At 42.8% G+C, this 23,361-nt stretch overlaps 1 protein-coding gene across 1 annotated transcript in view; it reads right to left on the bottom strand.

Annotated features, from left to right (window-relative positions):
* KCNV1 (potassium voltage-gated channel modifier subfamily V member 1) overlaps positions 1–22,315 on the bottom strand; it is a 71,289-nt gene extending 48,974 nt beyond the window's left edge. The window contains exon 1 of the mRNA XM_066579039.1: positions 21,295–22,315. Coding sequence (XP_066435136.1) covers positions 21,295–22,315 — 1,021 coding nt within the window. The remainder of the gene's footprint in view (positions 1–21,294) is intronic.
* Between the last annotated feature and the right edge of the window lie 1,046 nt (positions 22,316–23,361).

The raw sequence follows: 23,361 nt of genomic DNA, 5'->3' as shown, positions 1-23,361 counted from the left end.
AGCAGGGGCCCGAGAACAGTTCCTGGGAGTCTGCCCGCTCCTCAGAATGTCTCATTTTCATGGAGTGAGGAGGCTGGGAGGAAGGAGGAGCAGCAGCCAGAGGATTCTGAGTTGCAGCAGTGAACGGCGCAGAACTCTGGGTGGACGATAGGTTGCTGGAAGCACTTTCTGCCATCCACGACAGGACCTGCTCACACTGCTCATTTTCTAATAAAGGTCTACCGCGTGGACCCATTAAATGTGCTATGAATGTGGGGACGCCAGAAACGTGCCTCTCTCCTAATCCCGCAGCAGTCGGCTGCGATACACCTGGATCAGGAGCTCGGCCTGTGCCCACACCCGGACTAGGGCCTCCGCGTCCTCGGCCGCGCCCACGTCCTCTAGGCCTACCCCTACCCCTCAGCATGCTGTATTACCAGGAATGCAGAAACACAACACTGTAATTAAATGTGCCGCTTATTGGCCTGTGGTTGGAGGCTGAGTTCGCTTACGGAACGCCAGGAAATAATTTGGCGCAAGCCTGCTGTAACACTTAGCTGGCTGCGTATTTATTTGGAGAAATACTACCCCCAGCAGACACGGACCCAGAACACTGAGCAGAGTGACAGGCAGGCCAAATAGATTTTTTCCAAATATTTTTTTCTAAAGGACCACTGCGTATATTCAATCTATAATATGTCTTCTGGCCCTGCCTACACAATTCTGTCCCTGATGTGTGTGTCACGGAACTGTAGCGTTGCACTGTTATTAAGTGCAACAGAGCGGTGATTTCAGAGCCAGGAAATAATTTGGCGCAAGCCTGCTGTAACACTTAGCTGGCTGCGTATTTATTTGGAGAAATACTACCCCCAGCAGACACGGACCCAGAACACTGAGCAGAGTGACAGGCAGGCCAAATAGATTTTTTTCCAATATTTTTTTCTAAAGGACCACTGCGTATATTCAATCTATAATATATGTCTTCTGGCCCTGCCTACACAATTCTATCCCTGGAGTATTACTGCAGGGCGCAATGCTCTGCACGGCCGATATACCAAAAAAAAGTGCAACACTGCTAAAAGCAGCCTCCACACTACTGCACACGGTTAGATGTGGCCCTAAGAAGGACCGTTGGGGTTCTTGAAGCCTACAATAACTCCTAACGCTCTCCCTGCCTCCACACTTCTGTACCTGGAGTATTACTGCAGGGCGCAATGCTCTGCACGGCCGATATACCAAAAAAATAAAAAAGTGCAACACTGCTAAAAGCAGCCTCCACACTACTGCACACGGTTAGATGTGGCCCTAAGAAGGACCGTTGGGGTTCTTGAAGCCTACACTAACTCCTAGCACTCTCCGTACAGCAGCTCCAACACGATACCACTGTCCCTCAGCTATCTCACAACGCATCTGAGGCGAGCCGCGGGAGGGGCCGATTTTTATACTCGGGTGACACCAGATCTCGCCAGCCACTCACAGCAGGGGGGTGGTATAGGGCTTGAATGTCACAGGGGGAAGTTGTAATGCCTTCCCTGTCTTTCAATTGGCCAGAAAAGCGCGATAACGTCTCAGAGAGGAAAGTGAAAGTAACCCGAACATCGCGTGGTACTCGTTACGAGTAACGAGCATCTGGAACACGCTAATACTCGAACGAGTATCAAGCTCGGACGAGTACGTTCGCTCATCTCTATTTACATCACTAATTAAAAATTTCTATGAAATGCTTATTAATGTGCACACACCATAACCTTACTATGATTCGCTTTGAAATGTTTATTATATTTTGATTGGTTGCTAAAGGCGTGAGGTGAGCTCGTGATTAGCTCCTTACAGTACTAAGTTTACTATATAAGATGTACTTAATACATGTGCATCAGACGGAGAGTTTGTAAACATTACTTGAGCGTTTCTCATTGTTTTCTTCTCTGATGCATCATCTAATAGTTAGTTATACCTGAGTGATGAGGCTACGATACCCACTGTGTATTACCTAAAGTGAAACAGAGAAACTTTATTTTCTTTACTACAGGAGTTTAACTTTTATTACCCAAGTATAGGATAGATGATAAATATCTGATCGGTTGAAGTCTCAGCACTGAAGAACGAGGGTCCCATGTCTCCTTCTCCTACTTACTGTGGGATAACTGCACTCCCGCAGTGATGGGCAGATTGACAGTTGCACATGCGCTGTTCCGCTACATTCATTTTCAATGGGACTGCTGGAGATAACTAAGCAATTCTACTGGGCTATTTCTATAATCCCCATTGAAATGAACAGAGTGGCACCTTGCATGTTCGAGCACCACTCCATTCAATCTGCACATCACTGTGCAGGGTACAATGAGCCCGCAGTGAGGAGGAGAGGGGGACATGGCAGACCCCCACTGATCAGATTCTTATTAACTCTACTATGGATAGGTGATAAAAGTTGATTTTGGTACAACCCTTCCAAAACATCTATATATATAAAGCTGAAAGCCCTCACTGACTCACTGACTGACTCACTGACTGACTCACTGACTGACTCGCCAAAAGTTCTCCAACTTCCCAATATCGTAGAAACATGAATTTTGGCACGAGCATAAATCATCTCCAAAATAGGAAAAGTAATTGGGTCCCAACTCGATTATTCAATTCTAGCGCAAAAGAATTGGCGTCGAAATTTTACATACATAATCTAAATCTGTCACTTCCCAATGCCATAGAAACTTAAAATTTGGCACGGCATTGATTATGACATAAATAGGAAAAGCTAATGGGTCCCAACTCGATTATTCAATTCTATGCGCAAAAGTATTGGCGTCAAAATTTTACGTGCGGAATGTAATTTTTTCACTTTCCGGTGTCATAGAAACAGGAAATTTGGCACAAGCATTGATTATGTCATAAATAGGAAACGTTCATAGGTCCCAACTCGATTATTCAATTCTAGTGCAAAAGAATTGGCGTCGAAATTTTACGTGCGGAATGTAATTTTTTCACTTTCCGGTGTCATAAAAACAGGAAATTTGGCACGAGCATTGATTATGTCATACATAGGAAAAGCTAATGGGTCCCAACTCCATTATTCAATTCTATGCGCAAAAGAATTAGCGTCCAAATTCAACGTACAGAATGTAATTTTTTCACTTTCCGGTGTCATAGAAACGTGAAATTTGGCACGAGCATTGATTATGTCATAAATAGGAAACGTTCATAGGTCCCAACTCCATTATTCAATTCTATGCGCAAAAGAATTGGCGTCCACATTTTACGTGTGGAATGTAATTTTTTCACTTTCCGGTGTCATAGAAACGTGAAATTTGGCACAAGCATTGATTATGTCATAAATAGGAAAAGCTAATGGGTCCCAACTCCATTATTCAATTCTATGCGCAAAAGAATTGGCGTCAAAATTTTACGTGCGGAATGTAATTTTTTCACTTTCCGGTGTCATAGAAATGGGAAATTTGGCACGAGTACTGATTATGTCATAAATAGGAAAAGCTAATGGGTCCCAACTCAATTATTCAATTCTATGCGCAAAAGAATTAGCGTCCAAATTTTACGTACGGAATGTAATTTCTTCCCTTTCCGGTGTCATAGAAACAGGAAATTTGGCACGAGCATTGATTATGTCATAAATAGGAAACGTTCATAGGTCCCAACTCGATTATTCAATTCTAGCGCAAAAGAATTGGCGTTGAAATTTTACGTGCGGAATGTAATTTTTTCACTTTCCGGTGTCATAAAAACAGGAAATTTGGCACGAGCATTGATTATGTCATACATAGGAAAAGCTAATGGGTCCCAACTCCATTATTCAATTCTATGCGCAAAAGAATTAGCGTCCAAATTCAACGTACGGAATGTAATTTTTTCACTTTCCGGTGTCATAAAAACAGGAAATTTGGCACGCGCATTGATTATGTCATAAATAGGAAAAGCTAATGGGTCCCAACTCCATTATTCAATTCTATGCGCAAAAGAATTGGCGTCAAAATTTTACGTGCGGAATGTAATTTTTTCACTTTCCGGTGTCATAGAAATGGGAAATTTGGCACGAGCACTGATTATGTCATAAATAGGAAAAGTTAATGGGTCCCAACTCCATTATTCAATTCTAAGCGCAAAAGAATTAGTGTCCAAATTTTATGTACGTAATCTAATTCTCTCACTTCCTGATGTCATTTTATATAAAGGCATGGTTACCTCCCCGTGGTGTTTCCTGGGTAACGCAGAGAACTATGCAAAGTGGTGAACATATTTTTTTTCCTCAGTATCTCTAAAGTAACCACGACTTCATAAGCTTTTCCGTGTGAACACCAGATAAACACCAGTACCAAATTAACTCGGGCGAAGCCGGGTATATCAGCTAGTCTTTCATAAAGGGTGGACATTTCTGCATCACAATGTTATCCCTATAGGGCTTGAGTTCCGCCCCTGCTAAAATCTCTGCATCTTTAATTCAAAACCACAAGATTAAATTCCACAGCGGAAATTAAAGGCATCTTGCAGAATTGTTGTTGTGGATTTCTAACATACAGGAGATGCAATTCCACAATTAAAGTCGGTGTAAAAAATGCTAGAAGTTCCACAAGATGCTCCACAGTTACAAATATTAAAAAGTCAGCACTATTTGACAAAATCTGCATCTGTGCTGCATCCTGCGGATAATTTTGTCCAATGTGAAAGGTCCCTAATGCTTGCAGATTACTGTTAAAGGCAAAGTGTGGAATATTTATCAAACCATTTACGTCACTTTTGTGGCATATAAAAGTTGCAAATTTTGACTTACAGTTATTTGTGCAAAAATTTGCAACTTTTACCTTCTCGCGCATATTCTGAAAAGGGGGTATTTTAGGAGGAGGGTCTAGCCTTTTACAGACCAGCAAATTTACTATCATTTATACCAGAAATTGGTACGTTTATGGCTCAAATCTACACAGGCTCATAGCAGGCATAAATACGGGGGTCGAAGCAGCGGCATCCACTCTGACTTGGTATATCCCGGCACTGACAACAGGCGCTGCCTGGAAAATCCCTCTGCCATAGCCAAAGGTTCCAGATAATTGGCCAGAGAAGAATTTGTTAGTTGCGTGTTGGCGCTTTAAGGGTGTGTTCACACATAGCTGAAATGCTGAGGATTTTCTTCAGTGGAAAATTTGCATCAAAGCCTGCATCAATATCCACAGCACTGGTGCAAATTTTCACTTGGATTAAGCTATAGATCCGCAACTGATTTCCGTCTGAGCGCTGCCAGCACCATAAGTGCAGCACACAACGTCACCTGGCAACTGCTGCTGAGCGCCACCATCTTTCCCCCAGTGACAGGCAGCCCATTTCCACATCACCTGACTGGTGACAGCAGTGCTCAGTAGTAGTTGCCCTGTGATGGTGTGCACTGCGCTCTTGGTGCTGGCAGCATTCAGAGGTGAGAGGAGTGTTATGTGCTGCTGAAATCAGCTGCAGATGTGGAAACACTGTGGATCTTGCCGCTGCAGAAAACTGCAGCACTCTTGCTATATGTGAACGTACCCTAAGGATGCGCCTTCCGGACTGCTATCAGTGGTCAAGCTGACGCTGGGGTAGGGAATCTGCTGAGTTGGATGTGCGCCATTCTGTCAGAAGTAACTATGTATAGATATATCAGGGGACAATACAGAGATCTCTCCCATCATCTATTTATACCAGGGACTGTGACTAACAAGGAGGCACCCTCTACGTCTAGAGAAAAGAAGGTTTCTACACCAACACAGGAGGGGGTTCTTCACTGTAAGAGCAGTGAGATTATGGAGCTCTCTGCTTGAGGACATGGTGAACTCAATAAAAAAGGGGCCTGGATGCCTTTCTTGAAACCCTTCACAGATATAGATAAAAATTACTAACTTTTATTAGATTAACTTAAAAAACATGGGCTTACACTGACATTTACAACATAAATCAAAGTGAAACACAAAAAAACCAAAGAAAGAAAGTACCCTGGTTCAGGATTGTATGGGGAATTCACCACCTCAATAGTACGTGGAAATAGGTGTGTTTCAACCTCGTACTATAACATATTAATGCAAACCTTGCTTATATAGAGGCAGCTAATCAGTTACTGCTAGGTTTAAATATTCAGGTGTAGGTTCACTTTTAGGTGATTGCTGGAGAATCACCTATGTGAATATACGATTTAGCGGTGACTCCCTAAGTATGCCACAATATTCATTTGCATATTAAGTGTTTTTGTTGTAGGATCTGGTTATGGTGCGTTAGCCAGATCCCCTAAACACACTCTTTGCAGCTCAGTAGTGCTGAATCTAAAGGCTCGATAATCGAGCTAGCGGTGGCACTAGGCAAATACGAGTCTATAGGCTCCCGATCTGCCTTAGCGCCATGCATTCATGCTCAGAGATGGGCTCGACGCGTTTCCCTATCCGATGTTTTGGATAGTTCCTCAGGAGCAAAAAGGTACGTATACCCTCGATTAATATGCAGTCCTTTTATGTGGACCATTCGTCACCAGGGTCGGTGAAAGTAATAAACAATATGGTTTTTACGGTGGATTCGCAATTTTGCCACCGCTAAATCGTATATTCACATAGGTGATTCTCCAGCAATCACCTAAAAGTGAACCCACACCTGAATATTTAAACCTAGCAGTAACTGATTAGCTGCCTCTATATAAGCAAGGTTTGCATTAATATGTTATAGTACGAGGTTGAAACACACCTATTTCCACGTACTATTGAGGTGGTGAATTCCCCATACAATCCTGAACCAGGGTACTTTCTTTCTTTGTTTTTTTTGTGTTTCACTTTGATTTATGTTGTAAATGTCAGTGTAAGCCCATGTTTTTTAAGTTAATCTAATAAAAGTTAGTAATTTTTATCTATATCTGTGAAGGGTTTCAAATATTTAACATATAGATTTTCATACCACTGTGATTTCCTGGATGCCTTTCTTGGGTGTAACAATATGACATGTTATATCACTGATTACTTCAGAAGGGTTCGTGATCCGGGGATTATTCTGATTGCCAGATTGGAGTTGGGATTTTTTTCCCTAAAATGAGGAACATTGGCTTCGGGAGGGGTTCCTCTGGCTCAACATTGCAAGATAATAGGCTGAACTTGATGGATGTCTTTTATTATGTCAGCTTTACATTCTGTGGTGCTATAACCAAGTACCCCCAAATATAAAATTAGCCTAATCTAACAATATGCTGCACGTGGTCTAAATAATACCGCTATACAGTGCAACTAATAATAAGATTCTTGGTGGCTACAAGCTTCGAATGCTGTGCACCCTGTACAATTACACAGTTTGCACACCCCTAAGGACGCCCATGACTGCAAGATCAGACGACACACAATTTTTTCCCTCTGTAACCACATTGGTCTGCAAAGGGGCTGAATACACACAGCCATAAAGTTTATGATTAGAGATGAGCGAGCATACTCGCTAAGGACAATTGCTCGAGCGAGCATTGTCCTCAGCGAGTACCTGCCCGCTCGGAAGAAAAGGTTCGGGTGCCGGCGGCGGGCGGGGAGCGGTGGGGGGGAGCAGGGTGGAACAGAGGGGAGATCTCTCTCTCCCTCTCTCCCAATGGCTCCCCCCTGCTCACTCCCGCAACTCACCGCTCACCCGCGTCTGCACCCGAACCTTTTCTTCCGAGTGGGCAGGTACTCGCTGAGGACAATGCTCGCTCGAGCAATTGTCCTTAGTGAGTATGCTCGTTCATCTCTATTTTTGATGTAAACCAGCATGACCCAGGATCGAGGATGATAGATTAGACTAGAAGGCATTTAACAAAGTTTTATCTTCTCACTTTTAGTATTTTTGCATTGTTAATTGTGCAGTAAATAAAAGAATCAAATCTTCCAGACAGGAAGGATCACACCTCCAGAAACACTTCCCGTTCCTCAGCAGCGTGAGATCACACAATGGCTATAAATACTTGGCTGCTGCTGCTGAGGATCATGTGCATGATATAAAGGAGACTTCACATTATATGGTCTACTGTGTGGTTTTAGTATTTCTAATTTGGTTCAAGTAAAGTAAGGGCAAAATCACGTAGGTGTATGAGCTGTGCCGCGAGTTTGAAAAAAAAACAAAACGGGGACATAGGTCCTTCTCAATCTTTCTTGCACATGGAAAAATTACATGCCGGAAAGATAGGACAAGTCTTATCTTTTCTTGCGCATCGTAATAACACGCGAGAATCTCGATGAAAATTAAACCATTGAAATCAATTTTGTTTCGGGCCCTTTATGCTGTCATGATTTTCATGACAAAAACACAACCGTTTAAGCCCCAGGTAATACACAAGTCTCCCATCCTGCCAAATCATACTTCCAATAAAGGTTTTTTAGGTTTTGTCTAGAAACATAGAAAATTGTTGACGGAAAAAAACCCCATGGTCCATCTGTTCTTCCCTTATACTATTGCTCTCATAGGGCTCCTTCACATGAGTGTCGTTTTGACGTTGTGTAGGCACGTCAAAAAATTGTGTCTAAAAGAACCCACGGTTTCCTATGGGTTCTTTCAAATAAATAAAAATTGTGCGTAAACAAAAGCACAATAGGCGCGTTTTTTTTACAATATTTCACGCTATCAAAAGATAGGACTTCTCCTATCCTTTGACGGCAAAACTCCAGCGACTGCAATAGACTCCTATGGGAGTCTATTGTGAACCAGCTCGCAAAGGGAAGGGGCAAGAGGGGGAGCAGCCTTCTTGCGAATAGCAGCCGCAACGTCCTTGCAGCTGCTATTCATTCACTTGATATAACGCTCAGTTAGCCACAACATTTTGGTGCGGCTATCTAAGCATTAAAAGGACGGTCATGTGAAGAAGCCCTTAGGATGGATCTACATTTGTCCCAGGCAGCTTGAATGAATTTATGGTTTCCAACCACTTCTGCTGGAAGTTTGTTCCAGGCATCTACTACTCTTTCAGTCAAATAACATTTCCTGACATTGCTTGTGTTTTTCCCCCAACTAATATCAGACTGCTCCCCTTGTTCTGACCTGGTTCCTCAAGAAAAGTGTTGAGTGAACGGAAAGAGACAAATCCTGTTTTGGGTTGAACTTTGCTAAAAGTTTAGTTCGGCATGAACACAATCCTCAGTGGTTCACCTTAGACAAAACCACTAAAGTTCTTCTTTCCCCTTCTTTTAAGGGCTTATTCCCACTGCTGTAGACTCAACTAGTTGCACAGGAACAAGGGGAATCCCTTCCCCTTTGCTGTTTTTTTTTAAATTCTGCACCAGAGTGCAGGAGTTTGAAAACAACCGTGGGAAGATAGGGGCTACATGCCGGAAAGATAGGGCAGGTCCTATCTATTACAGCCGGGAAAAGCAGTGGTGAAAACGAAACCACTGAAATCCCATAGAGATCAGTGGTTTTGTTTTGTCCCCTTATACTGCTGTGATTATAACGGCCATATAAGGGGACAAAACCACGCTCATATGAATCCACCCTTAGAAGTTCTGCTCGAAGACTTCATTGCATATTTCTTCATATGTGATGGGGAAAAAAACTCTATTTTGGGCAGCAACTACAAAGTATCATCCAATCAATCACCATTAGTTATATTCTAGTATTCGTTGCAGCCCCATGCACCACTCATTCCTCCTCCGTCTTTCCAAAGAACCACAGGCATCAAATAATACAAGAGGATCCGAGGCACCAGAAGCATCCAGGAAATTAAAAGTAATCTTTATTCTTCTCTTTCTTTAAAATGCAACATATGTTTTGGCTGCACAAGGCCATTAGCAAATGAAAAATGTTCAAGAAAACTACAAGCACTGTACAAACCCCCTGCTTCCTAAAGCTCCTAGAAGGATATATTAAAGATAAAATCACATAAGTTGATGTTTTTAATGTAATTTTATTGTTTCTATTTCTTTTTAGGTGCTATAGGAAATAGGGGGACAGAAGTACTGCAGTTTATTATCTGAGAGATCATAGCATCACAGGTTCAAATCTACTATAGGACATAAAAAATGTAAAATAGTAAGGAAATAGTAAAAAAAAAACTCCACCCTTTTTGCTCATCTTTCCCTTTGTTTAAAAAAGGGAATACAATATACATGTTTGGTATTGTTGTATCTGTACACTTTTTATACCTCACGGAAAATGTTATTTAAAAGAAAAAGCTGAAAGAACAGCCCAAATCACCTGCCACCAAAAAACACCATCCACCACATGCTGCAGAAAAAAACAGTCGCCACCTGCCGCCAGAAAACGTAAGCCACCACCCACTGCTGAAAGAAAATAGCCATACACTGTTGGGAGAAAATATAACCATCTGACAAACGTCAGCTATCATCTACTATAAAAAAAAACATGAACCACCACTTGCCACTGAAAAACAGCAGCCACCATATGCTTCCAAAAATGGGAGCCACCACCGAATGGCAAAAAACACCAGCCCCCACTTACTGCCAAAAAAGGAACCATCCAACAAATACATCATCAGCCACCATCAGACGCTAAAACAAATAGCCATCACCTGCTGCTAAAAAAACTTCAACCACCACTCGCCACTGAAAAACGGCAGGCCACCATCTACTGCCAGAAAATACCCGCCACCACCTGCTGCAAAAAAAAAGACCAGTCACCGATAGTTGCTGAAAACACCAGCAGCCCCATGCCACAAAAACCATCAGTCACCACCTGTTGCCAAAAAAAATCACCATTTGCCAAAAAAACCATCAAATACCACCTGTTTCCAAAAAAACACCAGCTATCAACAGATGCTGAAAAACAGCAGCCACCAATTGCCACCCACAAACTCCGGCCACCACTTGCTGCCAAAAAACAGCAGCCACCATCTGCCGCCACCGAAAAATGGTAGTCACCATCTGCTGCCAAAAAAGACCTGCCACCAACAGATGCTGAAAAGCAAAATTAGCGTAAATAAAATATATGTATTTTTATACCAAAGCACTGGAGTGGTCTGCATTTTAATAATAGTTGTTTATAGTGCTTATTTCTCCCGGGAGATTGTGGTCCTAGAACCTGATCTAAGTAGTAGTTATGAGTGGACTTTTGAAAAATTTATTTCAGCTGATTCGCCAAAGTTTTGCAAAGAGTTCGGTTTCGTCTGTATGAGTTCAAACCAAACTGGAAGTTCATGAAAATCCCTTAACTGGTGTATAATATTTTCGAATGCCCCTTTTAGACAAGCCGATTCTCGTTTGAACCATCGAACGAGCGAGTGATCTCACTCATTCACACCTGTTTAAACAGGCAGATAATCATTGAGCAATACTAACTTCTCGTTCAATGTTTCACATTCCTATGTGAGAGCGTTTAAACACAATGATAAGTGAACGAGCCGCTGATGACTTTTAGAACAAAAAGGGAACGATTTTCATTCGTCGTTCGTTCGGTGGCTCGCGTTTAAACCAAATGATTATTAATTGTTAATTTTAACGATTTTTGAAAGATAATCATTACGTCTAAACGCACCGTTAGAGCCATTAAAGGGGTTGTCCCGCGAAACAAAGTTGGGGTATACACTTCTGTATGGCCATATTAATGCACTTTGTAATGTACATTGTGCATTAATTATGAGCCATACAGAAGTTATTCACTTACCTGTTCCGTTGCTAGCGTCCCCGTCGCCATGGTGCCGTCTAATTTTCAGCGTCTAATCGCCCGATTAGACGCGCTTGCGCAGTCCGGTCTTCTCCCTTCTGAATGGGGCCGCTCGTGCCAGAGAGCTGCTCCTCGTAGCTCCGCCCCGTCACGTGTGCCGATTCCAGCCAATCAGGAGGCTGGAATCGGCAATGGACCGCACAGAAGACCTGTGGTCCACCGAGGGTGAAGATCCCGGCGGCCATCTTCGCAAGGTAAGTAAGAAGTCACCGGAGCGCAGGGATTCGGGTAAGTACTATCCGTTTTTTTTTAAACCCCTGCATCGGGTTTGTCTCGCGCCGAACGGGGGGGCTATTGAAAAAAAAACAAAAACGTTTCGGCGCGGGACAACCCCTTTAAGCTACGCATCAGAACCAGCAGAAAGTTACACGTCAACCACCAGTTAATGGCATGGATTTTGGAAGAAAGCAGCCAGAATCCATGCCAAATTCTTATTCTGCCCAACCCCTTTAAATATTGTTCCTATGAGCTGTAAATATCTTCTCCAGATATAATGGTAAATGTTTCACATATTCCTGAATGTAACAACTGTATCATTTTCCACATCTAGATGGTTATTATAGGCAGGTGTACACTGCTTCCAAAATAGATGACTATCCAGACAGCTCTAATTAGCTTCTCTTCTGCCCTGTAAACCGGTGACTCGGGAACATTGCATGCTTTAAATGTATTTATTCCTCATGAGATTATTCTAAATCTTTCACCTTTTAAATTAGTAATTAAAATTGGGCTGTAAACAAAACACCAAAGTGTGAGCTGCTATGTAGCACGGGTAGGGATCGCGGTAAGCTATTCTGTAACTATAGGGATATGATGGCTAGCTGACCTTGACTACACAAGGTGACAGAAATCAAACCAAGTCTATATCTTATCAATTACAGGGCTAAAGGTAAGCAATGGCACATCACTAGGGTAGCCCTCACTTTCTAGTTTAGAGATCTGATTGCTCTGATACCCACAGTCCTCAAAAAGAAAGAGCAGCAGAGCAAGTTAGGCTTTATTGTCATGGATGGCGGTATTGGAATGCAGGATTCAGGATCTGATGGAGTAACCAAAATGTACAAGATTTATTTATAAACAACGGAATAAAGTGAATAATAGTAAAATCACAAGTGAACAATGTAACTTTTTCTTCTGAAATAACGCTAAGGCCTCCTGCACACGGGCAGAATTGCATTGCGAAAACCAGAGCGGGATTCCGCCTTCGGTTTTTGCAGCAATACTCAGTGCATAGCATGCTTTCGCAAATCGCAATTTCCTGCCCATGAGCGGAAATCGATTGCGATTTTCTGCTTGCGGGGAAGAAATCACAGCATGCTGCGATTTTGTGCAGGCTACGCACAGCCAGCTTCCATTGATGTCATTGGAAGCCGTCCGACCCACAGCCATTCTGCAATCAGCATTGCAGATGAAGAGGTTAGCTGGGGTCACTGTCCGGATACTGGTTGAACTCTGCTGCAGGAATTCTGCGTGCGTGGTCCGACTTGCCCGTGTGCAGGCGGCCTAAGTGCTGCTAGCTAAATCCTAGAATTACTAATCGATTATGCGCAATACTTAATAGTGCCGCAAGAACAATATCAATAATGTGGTATACAGATCAGTCCTGTTGAATAGAAATACAAACCATGTAACATAACACACAGTTCATCTGTAAAAGGTTAACCCACTCCTAAAAACAATGCGGTCTGTTGAAAACTCAGTGTACATATCCTGTCTAAGTGTTCCTATTATACACAACTCGTGCACTGCCCTCTGTGGTAGTATCTCATTGGTGGCAGTGCGAATAACAACAGTTGGCTTAATAACACACCCTCCTCAGCACTGTTCATGTTGTTGCAACAGGCATGTTGACTATTAAGTGTGTTCCTATTGCTGTTCACACACTATGTCTGAATTGAGTCCGACCTCACTTACATAATAACATAGTATTTAAGGCCGAAAAAAGGCATATGTCCATCCAGTTCAGCCTATTAACTCGAATGTTGATCCAGAGGAAGGCAAGAAACCCCCCAAAACAATGAGGTAGAAGCCAATTTTCTCCATTTAAGGGGAAAAAATGTCTTCCCAACTCCAATCTGCCAATCAGAATAATCCTCGGATCAACAACCCTACTGAAGTTATTAGTGACTATAACATGTAATATTATATCGCTCAATAAAGGCGTCCACGATCCTTCTTTTACTCTTTTATTGAATCTGCCATCACAGGTCCTCAGGCAGAGAGTTCCATAGTCTCACTGCTCTTACAGTAAAGATCCCCCTTCTGTTGGTGTAGAAATCTTCTTTCCTCGTATTTACCATAATTTACATCAGAAACTAGTGTAGATTATAGCAAAAACCAACTCCCGCTCGTTGCTAGCGTAGGTTTTTATTTGGCGCATGGAGGTGCCATCCAATGAGACAATAAAGAGACTTATACCTCACAATACATTTTTCACTAGTAGGCACGCCCAGGCATTACTTAGACCAGCATGTGCAACGCCCATCTAAGTAAATAAGCCCATGTAAATGTACAATAATCATGGGAGATCACTGTCCCGAAGAAGACCCTCACACAACTGGAAAAATTGAAGCTTACTAAAACTTCTTGAAATCACTGGGAGAGCTACACTGCACCTCCATGTCCTGCTTCTCTCCTGGTCAGGGAGACACATCCCGAGTGGTGGACCCCCATTCATCAACTACTGATGACCTATCCAGTGCATATCCAGATTGGTCATCAGTGGAAATAGGGCAGACAACCCCTTTTAAGGGGCTATTCTGCCAAAAACTATTGATGACCAATCCTCAGGATATGTTAAAATAGTTAATCGCTGGGGACCCATAGCTCAGGATCCCTAGTGATGAGCGGATCCTTGGCCTGCTGTCATTATAGGGGATGGGAGTGGAAGTGCCATAACTTGCTTCACTCCCATGGAAGCAGCTATTACACCTCGTCGCAGGGAACAGCAGCCGAAGTGCAGTCAATGGGAGCTGAAGCCGGCTATCCCAATTCCTGCACTTCTGCCTACTACATCGCCTCCTTCTAGCGCCAATCTACAGCATGTTTAACTTACTGTGGACTTCAGCAAGTAGCACAACAGGCTTGCGCCACTTATTACATTTGGCACATTTTACTCCATCAATGCTTTCTGAGACTGGCGTGTACAACACTGGTCTTAGATAAATGCGCCCTCAGGGCTTAAACACAAGAACGTGTTTTTGTCCCGTCATGCGACCGTGATAATCATGGCCGCATAACAGGACAAAGCAAAACCAATGATTTCAATTGATTTCACTGGTTTCGTTCTCACTATCGGGATTCTCGCGTTAATTGTATGGACGAGAAGAGATAGGACTTGCCCAATCTTCCCCGCACGTAATATTAACTACGTACGGGAAAGATAGGGCAGGACTGATCTTCCCGCTATTTGTTTTAAAACTGTGCTATTGTGTAGAGTTTGAAAAGCCTGAGACGCAAAAAAGAAAAACCGTTCATGCACAACTACGTTCTGTACTGGCGAGTGTAGTTGTGCATACGGCAGTCTGAAACCACGCTAAGTCTTATTCACATGACCGTATGCATTTTTACGCCCGGCTGATCACAGCAAAAAATTGCGTGAAAAAAGAATAGCCACGATGTTAATTAGAGTTTTCTCATCCATTCAAGCGGGTGGCTGCAGCATATCGGCGAAAAAATATGCTGCAGCGTAGAAATCCTTCGGTCGGCAGAAATCCTTGGAATGGCTACTGATGCTTAAATTGAGGCAGTGGTCTTCTCTTCACAGTGTTGGACGCAACTAAACTCCCTCATCCTCCCTTTATTTTCAGCTCCCATAGGAGTCTATGGGAGCTCACAGTGTATCTTGTCAAAAGATAGGGTAAGACATATCTTTTCATGTGCCGTATAAAATCAGTCGCTGTTTTCAGTCACCAATGTCCTATTATTCCTGGTGTGATATTTTTACGCGCCTTACAATCCCTCATCTGAATATGTTGGAATCCAATGCTTCAGACGATCGCGATTTTTTAAAATGCGGGTAAATTAGCTGCATGTATATGGTCGTGTGAATACGACCTAAGAGTGCATTCGAATGGGAAAGTGTGATTTTAGTCTGACCATTTTCCATGCAATTTTCAAGCTATTTTCATTTCTACTTTTATGCAAATTTCACGCACTTGAAAAACAGACGTCTGTATTTTGCATTTTTTCCTTCTCTGCACCTCCGGATTATTTATTTTAAGTGGTCCCCATAATAACCTGCATTAAAAACACATCTCACTCACATGAAAATCACATACAAATCTTTTAACATTTCCCCCCAAAATAATAGGCGATTCTTAACCCCTTAGACTAGAGCGTTTTGGTCCAAAATGACTGCAACTTTTTAGGGCTTCTGTGGTGTTTTTTTTTAGATGTCAAAATTTTTTTTGCTGCATTTTTTTCTCATCACATACATGGCTATTTTAGCATCTTTTTTTTTACAGAATTATTTTTCCGTTTTTCATTTTTATTAGCGATAAAAAACTAAAAAAATCTTTATAACTTATAGTTAGAGATGAGCGAGCACCAAAATGCTCGGGTGCTCGTTACTCGAGTCGAACTTCCCACGATGCTCGAGGGTTCGTTTCGAGTAACGAACCCCATTGAAGTCAATGGGCGACTCGAGTATTTTTGTATGGGACCTATGCTCCACTAAGGTTTTCATTTGTGAAAATCTGGGAAATTCAAGAAAGTGATGGGAACGACACAGAAACGGATAGGGCAGGCGAGGGGCTACATGTTGGGCTGCATCTCAAGTTCACAGGTCCCACTATTAAGCCACAATAGCGGCAAGAGTGCCCCCCCCCCCCCCAACAATTTTAACTTCTGAAAAGCCCTCATTAGCAATGCATACCTTAGCTAAGCACCACACTACCTCCAAAAAAGCACAATCACTGCCTGCATGACACTCCGCTGCCACTTCTCCTGGGTAACATGCTGCCCAACCGCCCATTTCAGTAATAGTAGCAGTCAAGACAGGCCCCAGTAACAATTCCAAAGCAGCAGTATAGGGGGAGCACAGTATTAGTTCAATTTCAGTAGTAGTTGCAGTCTAGACAGGCCCAAGTAACATATCACTAGCAGCAGTATAGGGGGAGCACAGTATTAGTTCCATTTCAGTAGTAGTAGCAGTCTAGACAGGCCCCAGTAACAATTCCAAAGCAGCAGTATAGGGGGGGGGGGGCACAGTATTAGTTCCATTTCATTAGTAGTAGCAGTCTAGGGTATTAATGAGCAACTACTACCCCCAGCAGACACGCAGTAAACTGTACACGGTCACAGGCTTAGTTGGGTAATAATGAGCGACTACTACCCCCAGCTCACACGCAGTAAACTGAAGACGATCACAGGCAGCCCAAATATAGTATTTTTTCCAATTTTTGGGAAAAAGCCCACTGCCTATATAGCCTGTATATGGATTTCCCTGTTGGAGGATGACTGTGGTTATTGAAAGCACAGTGCAGCCAGAAAAAATTATGCGCAAGGCTGCAGTAACACCTAGCTGGGTAATAGTGAGCGACTACTACCCCCAGCAGACACGCAGTAAACTGAACACGGTCACAGGCAGCCCAAAGATTTTTTTTTCCAATTTTTTTGAAAAAGCCCACTGCCTATATAGCCAGTATATCTCTTTCCCTGTACCACTGTCCCTGCCTCACCAGTACTGCCCCTTTACTCAGTAAAATGACTGCAGACTGAGGACGCTATGGTCTGCACGCCCGATATACAAAAAAAAAATTTGCAAAACTGCTAAAAGCAGCCTCAACAGTACTGCACACGGTCAGATGTGGCCCTAAGAAGGACCGTTGGGGTTCTTGAAGATGAAGATAACAGCCTAACACTCTCCCTATAGCAGCTACAGCAGGACGGCACTTTCCCTAATGTCTCTCAGCGTGCATCTGTGGCGAGCCGCGGCCGGCCCCAATTTATATACTCGGGTGTCACCTGATCTCCCCAGCCACTCACTGCAGGGGGGTGGGATAGGGCTGGAACGTCATGGTAGGAAGTTGTAATGCCTTCCCTGTGTTACTATTGACCAGAAAACGGTGCAAAATTTTCTGGGAAGAAAATGGAAGTGACTCGAACACCGCGTGGTGCTCGTCTCTAGTAACGAGCATCTCGAACACCCTAATACTCGAACGAGCATCAAGCTCGGACGAGTACGCTTGCTCATCTCTACTTATAGTTGATTGTTTTTAAAATTAGTATATTTACGCTGAAATAAAGCACAAGAATTGGTTCCTCATTTTTTTCCAGACATTTTGATATATAATTTTTATAGTCTCTGATTACGGGGCGCATATGGTGACAGTTTAGGTTGGCATTGGCAGTGGGTCATTTTGCTTTCTCTAGTCACTCGTTGAGTGCAAAGAAGGCAGAATTTGTTAAAGATGGCTTATGCCTTCTTTTCTGGGTCCTCAGCTTCCATGTTTTCCCAAAAATAAGACCCTGTCTTTTATTACTTTTTGCCCCAAAAGAGGCACTAGGTCTTATTTTCAGGGGATGTGTTATACTTACCTAGCAGGTGCCGTCCGGGTCCCTCCCGCTGGTCCCAGCAGGTCCAGGCAGAATTGTTTGCAGTTCTCAGCCATTCAATACGATGGCTGTGATTGGTTCATCAAGCACCACAGTGATTGGCTGAGTTGTGGCTCTCGAGAACCAATCAGAGCAATTGTTTGCTGGAGGCGGGGTTTACAAAGCAAGCGATGTTCTGTCGGCACTGAGAACTGCAAGGAAGCCTTCCAGAACTATGGAGACCAGCGGGAGGGACCTGGATGGCGCCTGCTAGGTAAGTATTGTTTTTTTCATGTAGTCAGGGTAGAGCTGATTTCAGGGGTCGGTCTTACTTTCGGGGAAACATGGTATGACCAAAAGCCAAGGAATTGACCTGCCCCTGCTACATTGTAAAAGTCGGAGCTGTAATCACATGCCGTAGTTTTAAAATGGGCTGTGAATAAAGCCCTGGACCAAGCACTGTAAATTTATGGTGCTTGGTCGTTAATGGGTTAAAGACAAATTTATCAAAAATAAGACATAGAGCAATTATTATAATTTGCAATATTAGTCCGAGAGTAAAATTGTTTGAGTAAAGTAATCCATTCAAATAAATTGGTTCTCTTCCTGTATGAGTTCTGCCCATCTCAAAATCGGACAGAACTCACATGGGAACATCGCCCGAGCGAATACTCCGTAAATGGATATCCAGAAGGTGTGATTAAAAGCACATTGAATTATTTAATTTACTGTCTTGCACTGCCTGCTTGTAATGGGATGTACAAAGTGTGAAAGGGGAACAATATTTTGGGGTATAGTTAGGGTGTGTAGGGGGGAGGGGCAGTAAAAGTTTGCTTTCAGACCCATTGAATTCTATTTATGCCACAAATGAAACCCCAGGGTGACTGTTTCAGTATGTGTAATATCTGGATATACTATACACTTTGTTCTGCATTCACTTCACAATGCCTATGAAACATTACTGATGGCACATGGAGTTACTAAAGAACATTGTGCAAAATGACTAACTTGCCTCTGCTGCATCTGAACCGGCATCTACTCAACCGAGTAACAGAAGATAATTAGAAATAACAGATTAGTATTTCACCAGTGCACAGAAATCAATGAGTGAATCGATTAACCTCATTATTCTCACAAAGGGGTATAGGGAATTCTCAGTAAATGGGAATGTCCAAGGTCAGAAGCAGCGCTTGTGTTCATACGGACTCTTGTGCATGGGCTGTGTCTGGCATTAAAGGGAATAAGACAATACTCGTCATAGCCAATGAACAAGAGTGATACTGTTGTTGGAAACGACACTTTTCTAGTCCTGGACAACTCCTTTAGTAGAGGAAAACCACTTAAAGATTCCTGATCTACAGATGTAGCAAATGTTAACTTGATATTTAACACATTATATCTCAACTACAATATACTACAATGTGAGTTATCACAAGTCATGTTAACTCCTACATCTGTACCAGCCACAGGAGAGAGTGGCTACAAAAAGTATCTCTTACATGAGGGACCCGGCATGTATATGCACTAGACAGATAGTCCATTTATTTGAATTGAACTATGTAATATGCCTGTAAAACAGAACATTAACTATTAGGGGTCCCCACAGACTACAGCTGATCCATTGGCATCCCAGCATCAGAAGAGCCTGTGACCATTTTATGCTTGGGGACCCCTGAAACTATAAAGAATTATTTAAAGCATACAACAGCTTTAAATTCACCTAAAAGTCTATTGGGCTTAATAAAGGGATTTTCCCATAAAAGATATAAAAAATATATACACATGATATATGGTAAATATCTGATTGCTGGAGAATGCCCAGCGATCACGAAAATGGTGCACTCTGAATGCCCCATGTTAATGGAGCTAAGATGTGCATGTGTGACCACTGCTCTGTTCAATTCTGTGGAACTAAGGGAGATAGCCCAGTGCATCAATCTGTCCCACAGACGGGAATAAAGCAGTGGCCATTCACGGGCACTATAGCTCCATCACATGGGACATGTGGGTGGTGCTGTTCTTGTGATCACTGGGTGTCACAGTAGTTGGACCAACACCCAGCAATCAAAAATATATCAACTATCCTGTACATAGGTTATCCATGTACTCAAAGGGGATGTACCAAAGTTACAAGTTATCCCCTATCCACAGGATAACTTGCTTATTGGTCAGAGTTTCACCACTGAGAACCCCTCTGATCTTGAGAACAGGGGTCCCATGATCCTGGCCCTCTGTCTGCAGGATGCTGCACCCCTCATAATGAGGAGGAGACTGAATGTAGTTCTGGCTCTCCATTGACTTTCAATGAGACAATGGAGGTAGCTGAGCATCCAAGATTGGGTATTTCCATCAACCCCATACTTGGCTAGTGATCCATTTATTCTGACATCACTGCAGGGGTAGAAGTGACCCCCTCAGTGGCAGGCAGACCAAGACATGGGAGTCCCATTCTCGAGATCGTCAGGGGTCTCCATGGTGAGACCCTCACTGATTAGCAAGTTATCCTCTCTCCTGTGGAGAGGCGATAATTTGTAATCTTGATGCAATCTCTTTAACTTCTTCAAATTATTATCATGGTCTGCAAACTGAAAAGTTATTCACAAACTGACAGACTCAAACTATTCAATCTAATCTAATCTAATCTTACTTTATCTATCTCATATCTATATAGCTATCTCCTTTCCTTTTTTCTCTCTTCTCCTTCTCTTTCCTTCCTTCTTTTTTCTCTGCTTCCTTCTTTTATCTTCTTCCTTTCTTCTTTTCTCTCTTCTTACTACCTTTTCTCTCTTCTTCCTTCTTTTATAGTTTCTTCCTTCTTTTCTCTCTCCTTCCTTCTTTCTTTTCTCTCTCCTTCCTTCCCTCTGCCCTTCCTTTCTTCCTTACCTCTCTTCTTCCTTTCCTCCTTCTTATCTCTCTTTCCCTCCTCTCTATATTATCTACCTACCTATCCTTTCATATGTTTTATCCAGCTTTAAGAGATTTGATCGTGTTGCTCGTTGTAGTCCTAGTTCTTAGACAATGGTTCCTCAGTATTGTTAATGACTGAGTGTGCTCACGTATCTTTAGATGTGTAATTGCACCTGACCAATCACATACATAATTAAATGCTCATTCTGATGCCAATAAATACTTAATAGATGTGTTTACCTGTTGAATGCCTTCCCAGCTTCAACATCCTCAGTGATCTCAAGAGTCTCAGAATCTGTACTATCCTCCCAACATTCTCGAGTTCGGTACTCTCTCCAAACAAAGTCTCCACCACCAAGGTAATGTAAAAGGGTAGGACTGCAATAAGGTCTATGATGTTGACCACACTCTTCATGAAACGACATTTGTCTTTAACACATAGAAACCTGAGAAGTAACTCCACTGTGAACCAGGAGACACAGATATATTCCAAGATGTTTAAGAGAGGTTGTTCAATGCTGTTGACCTCAGAAGAGATCAGAACCATGTTAGCTATAGAGACCACCACAAAAGTCATAGAAACTGTGCCAAAGGTCTTAGCTGCTACAGAAGATCCAGGCTTCTCCAGGACATCCCAGAGCTTCTGTCTTAAGTCTTCAAATATAACACCTGTGAAATCATCTTCTTCAGCCTCAACTTCCTCTTCATCCTTCTTAATGTCAAGTGTCTCAGTCTGTAGTTTCTTCCTGAAGTATTTGTCCCTGCAACAGTGGTCAATACTCAACTCATCTATACCCCAATACTCAATCTCCTGGAGGAAGGACACTGCACAAAGCTGCTCCATGACATGCAGACGTCCAGTCTTGTAGTAGTTCATGACGTATTTAAACATTTGTGAGCTTCTGTCAAAGAAATACTCATTGTCCATTAAGTTGGCATCATCACACAGGTCATAGACCTCATCCCCTCCTGAAATTGCCAGCTTGCCTAGACGGGTCTGTGGATGGCTGGATAAGGTTTGCAATGAAAGGATGAATCTGCTGCCCCCCACATTGATGGTAAAATGATCTCGGGGGGCTGTAGAAGAATAATCGCTGCAGAATACACTGGAGTCCAAGGATAGAGCAGAATCTGAATCTTCACAGGCAGAAAAGGATATTTGCTGCCTCAAGTAACTGCTGCCAGGATGTGGGGGCAATCTGACACCCCCCTCATCATCAGATTGAGATGGGATATCAGAGCAAAATAAATGTGGGAGCATCAGTCCTGGACTCTGGAGCTGGCTGTGTGCAGCAGATCACCTCCTTGCTGTCTGCTGCTGCTGCCTGCTCTATTCGTGACTACCTGTGCAGAGTGTCTGCTGCCTGCCTGGTGTTCATCGCTCATGAAGACATCGTAATTGTTTCTTTTGTCTTGGTTACTCCCTCCCTTTGGTGTTGAAAAGTTCTCTAGACCTAAGTAAATAGGAGGCTTACCTAGCCCCAGCTCATATTAATATAGCAGTAGGATTTTGTGAGCTTTCAGCATCGACAATAGGATACTGCTTTCAGCACCCTCAGAGAGGAAAGGGTTTCTGTGCTCAGCCACATTTCCATGGACATCACCATTATCAGGACGCATTTCAGCACCCTCAGAGTGGACAGCGCCCTGAGCGGTCAGCACCATTAGCATGGATAGCACTCTCTGCTTGCAGCACCTCCATAGCCGACTGACTGCCCTTTGTGCACAGGACTGGAAGGAGAGGATGCACATATCAAACCAATTAGATACACCTTTCCGAGCTGCCAGTCTCTGTAAAACACATGCCACATCAATGCTCCATGTATCTACTTGCTTATAGGCTTGTACGAATAAGAAATCCATAGAAATGGTAAAAAAAAGAAAACAAAGCTGTATGAAGGGAAATATTTTCCTAAGATGCATGGAACAAGGGTTAAAGAAGCATAAACTGATTTTGTGTGTTTTATAAGTAAGTGACACTGGGATGTGGTTTCAGAAGATGTAGCAATGCGTTAACGTGAAGTTTTTTTTCTGGAGTATTATGTACACAGACAGACATGAGATAGTTAATGGGTAAGGAAGAGGGAATGAGAGAGAAAAGAAGGAAGAAATGAATGAGATAAAAAAGCAGGAAGGAGAGAGAAAAAGGAGGGGGAGAGAAAAGAATGGAGGGAAGGAGAGAGAGAGAGGAAGGAAGGAAGGAAGGAAGGAATGAGAGAAAAATAGAGAGAAGGAGGAAGGAATGAGAGCGAGAGAGAAGGAAATAATTAAGGAAGGAAGGAGAGAGAAAGAAGGAATGAAGATGTA

This window comes from Eleutherodactylus coqui, chromosome 9 (assembly GCF_035609145.1).
Source record: "Eleutherodactylus coqui strain aEleCoq1 chromosome 9, aEleCoq1.hap1, whole genome shotgun sequence".
NCBI classification, from domain to species: Eukaryota; Metazoa; Chordata; class Amphibia; order Anura; family Eleutherodactylidae; genus Eleutherodactylus; species Eleutherodactylus coqui.
This window is presented reverse-complemented; position numbering and strand designations above follow the sequence as displayed.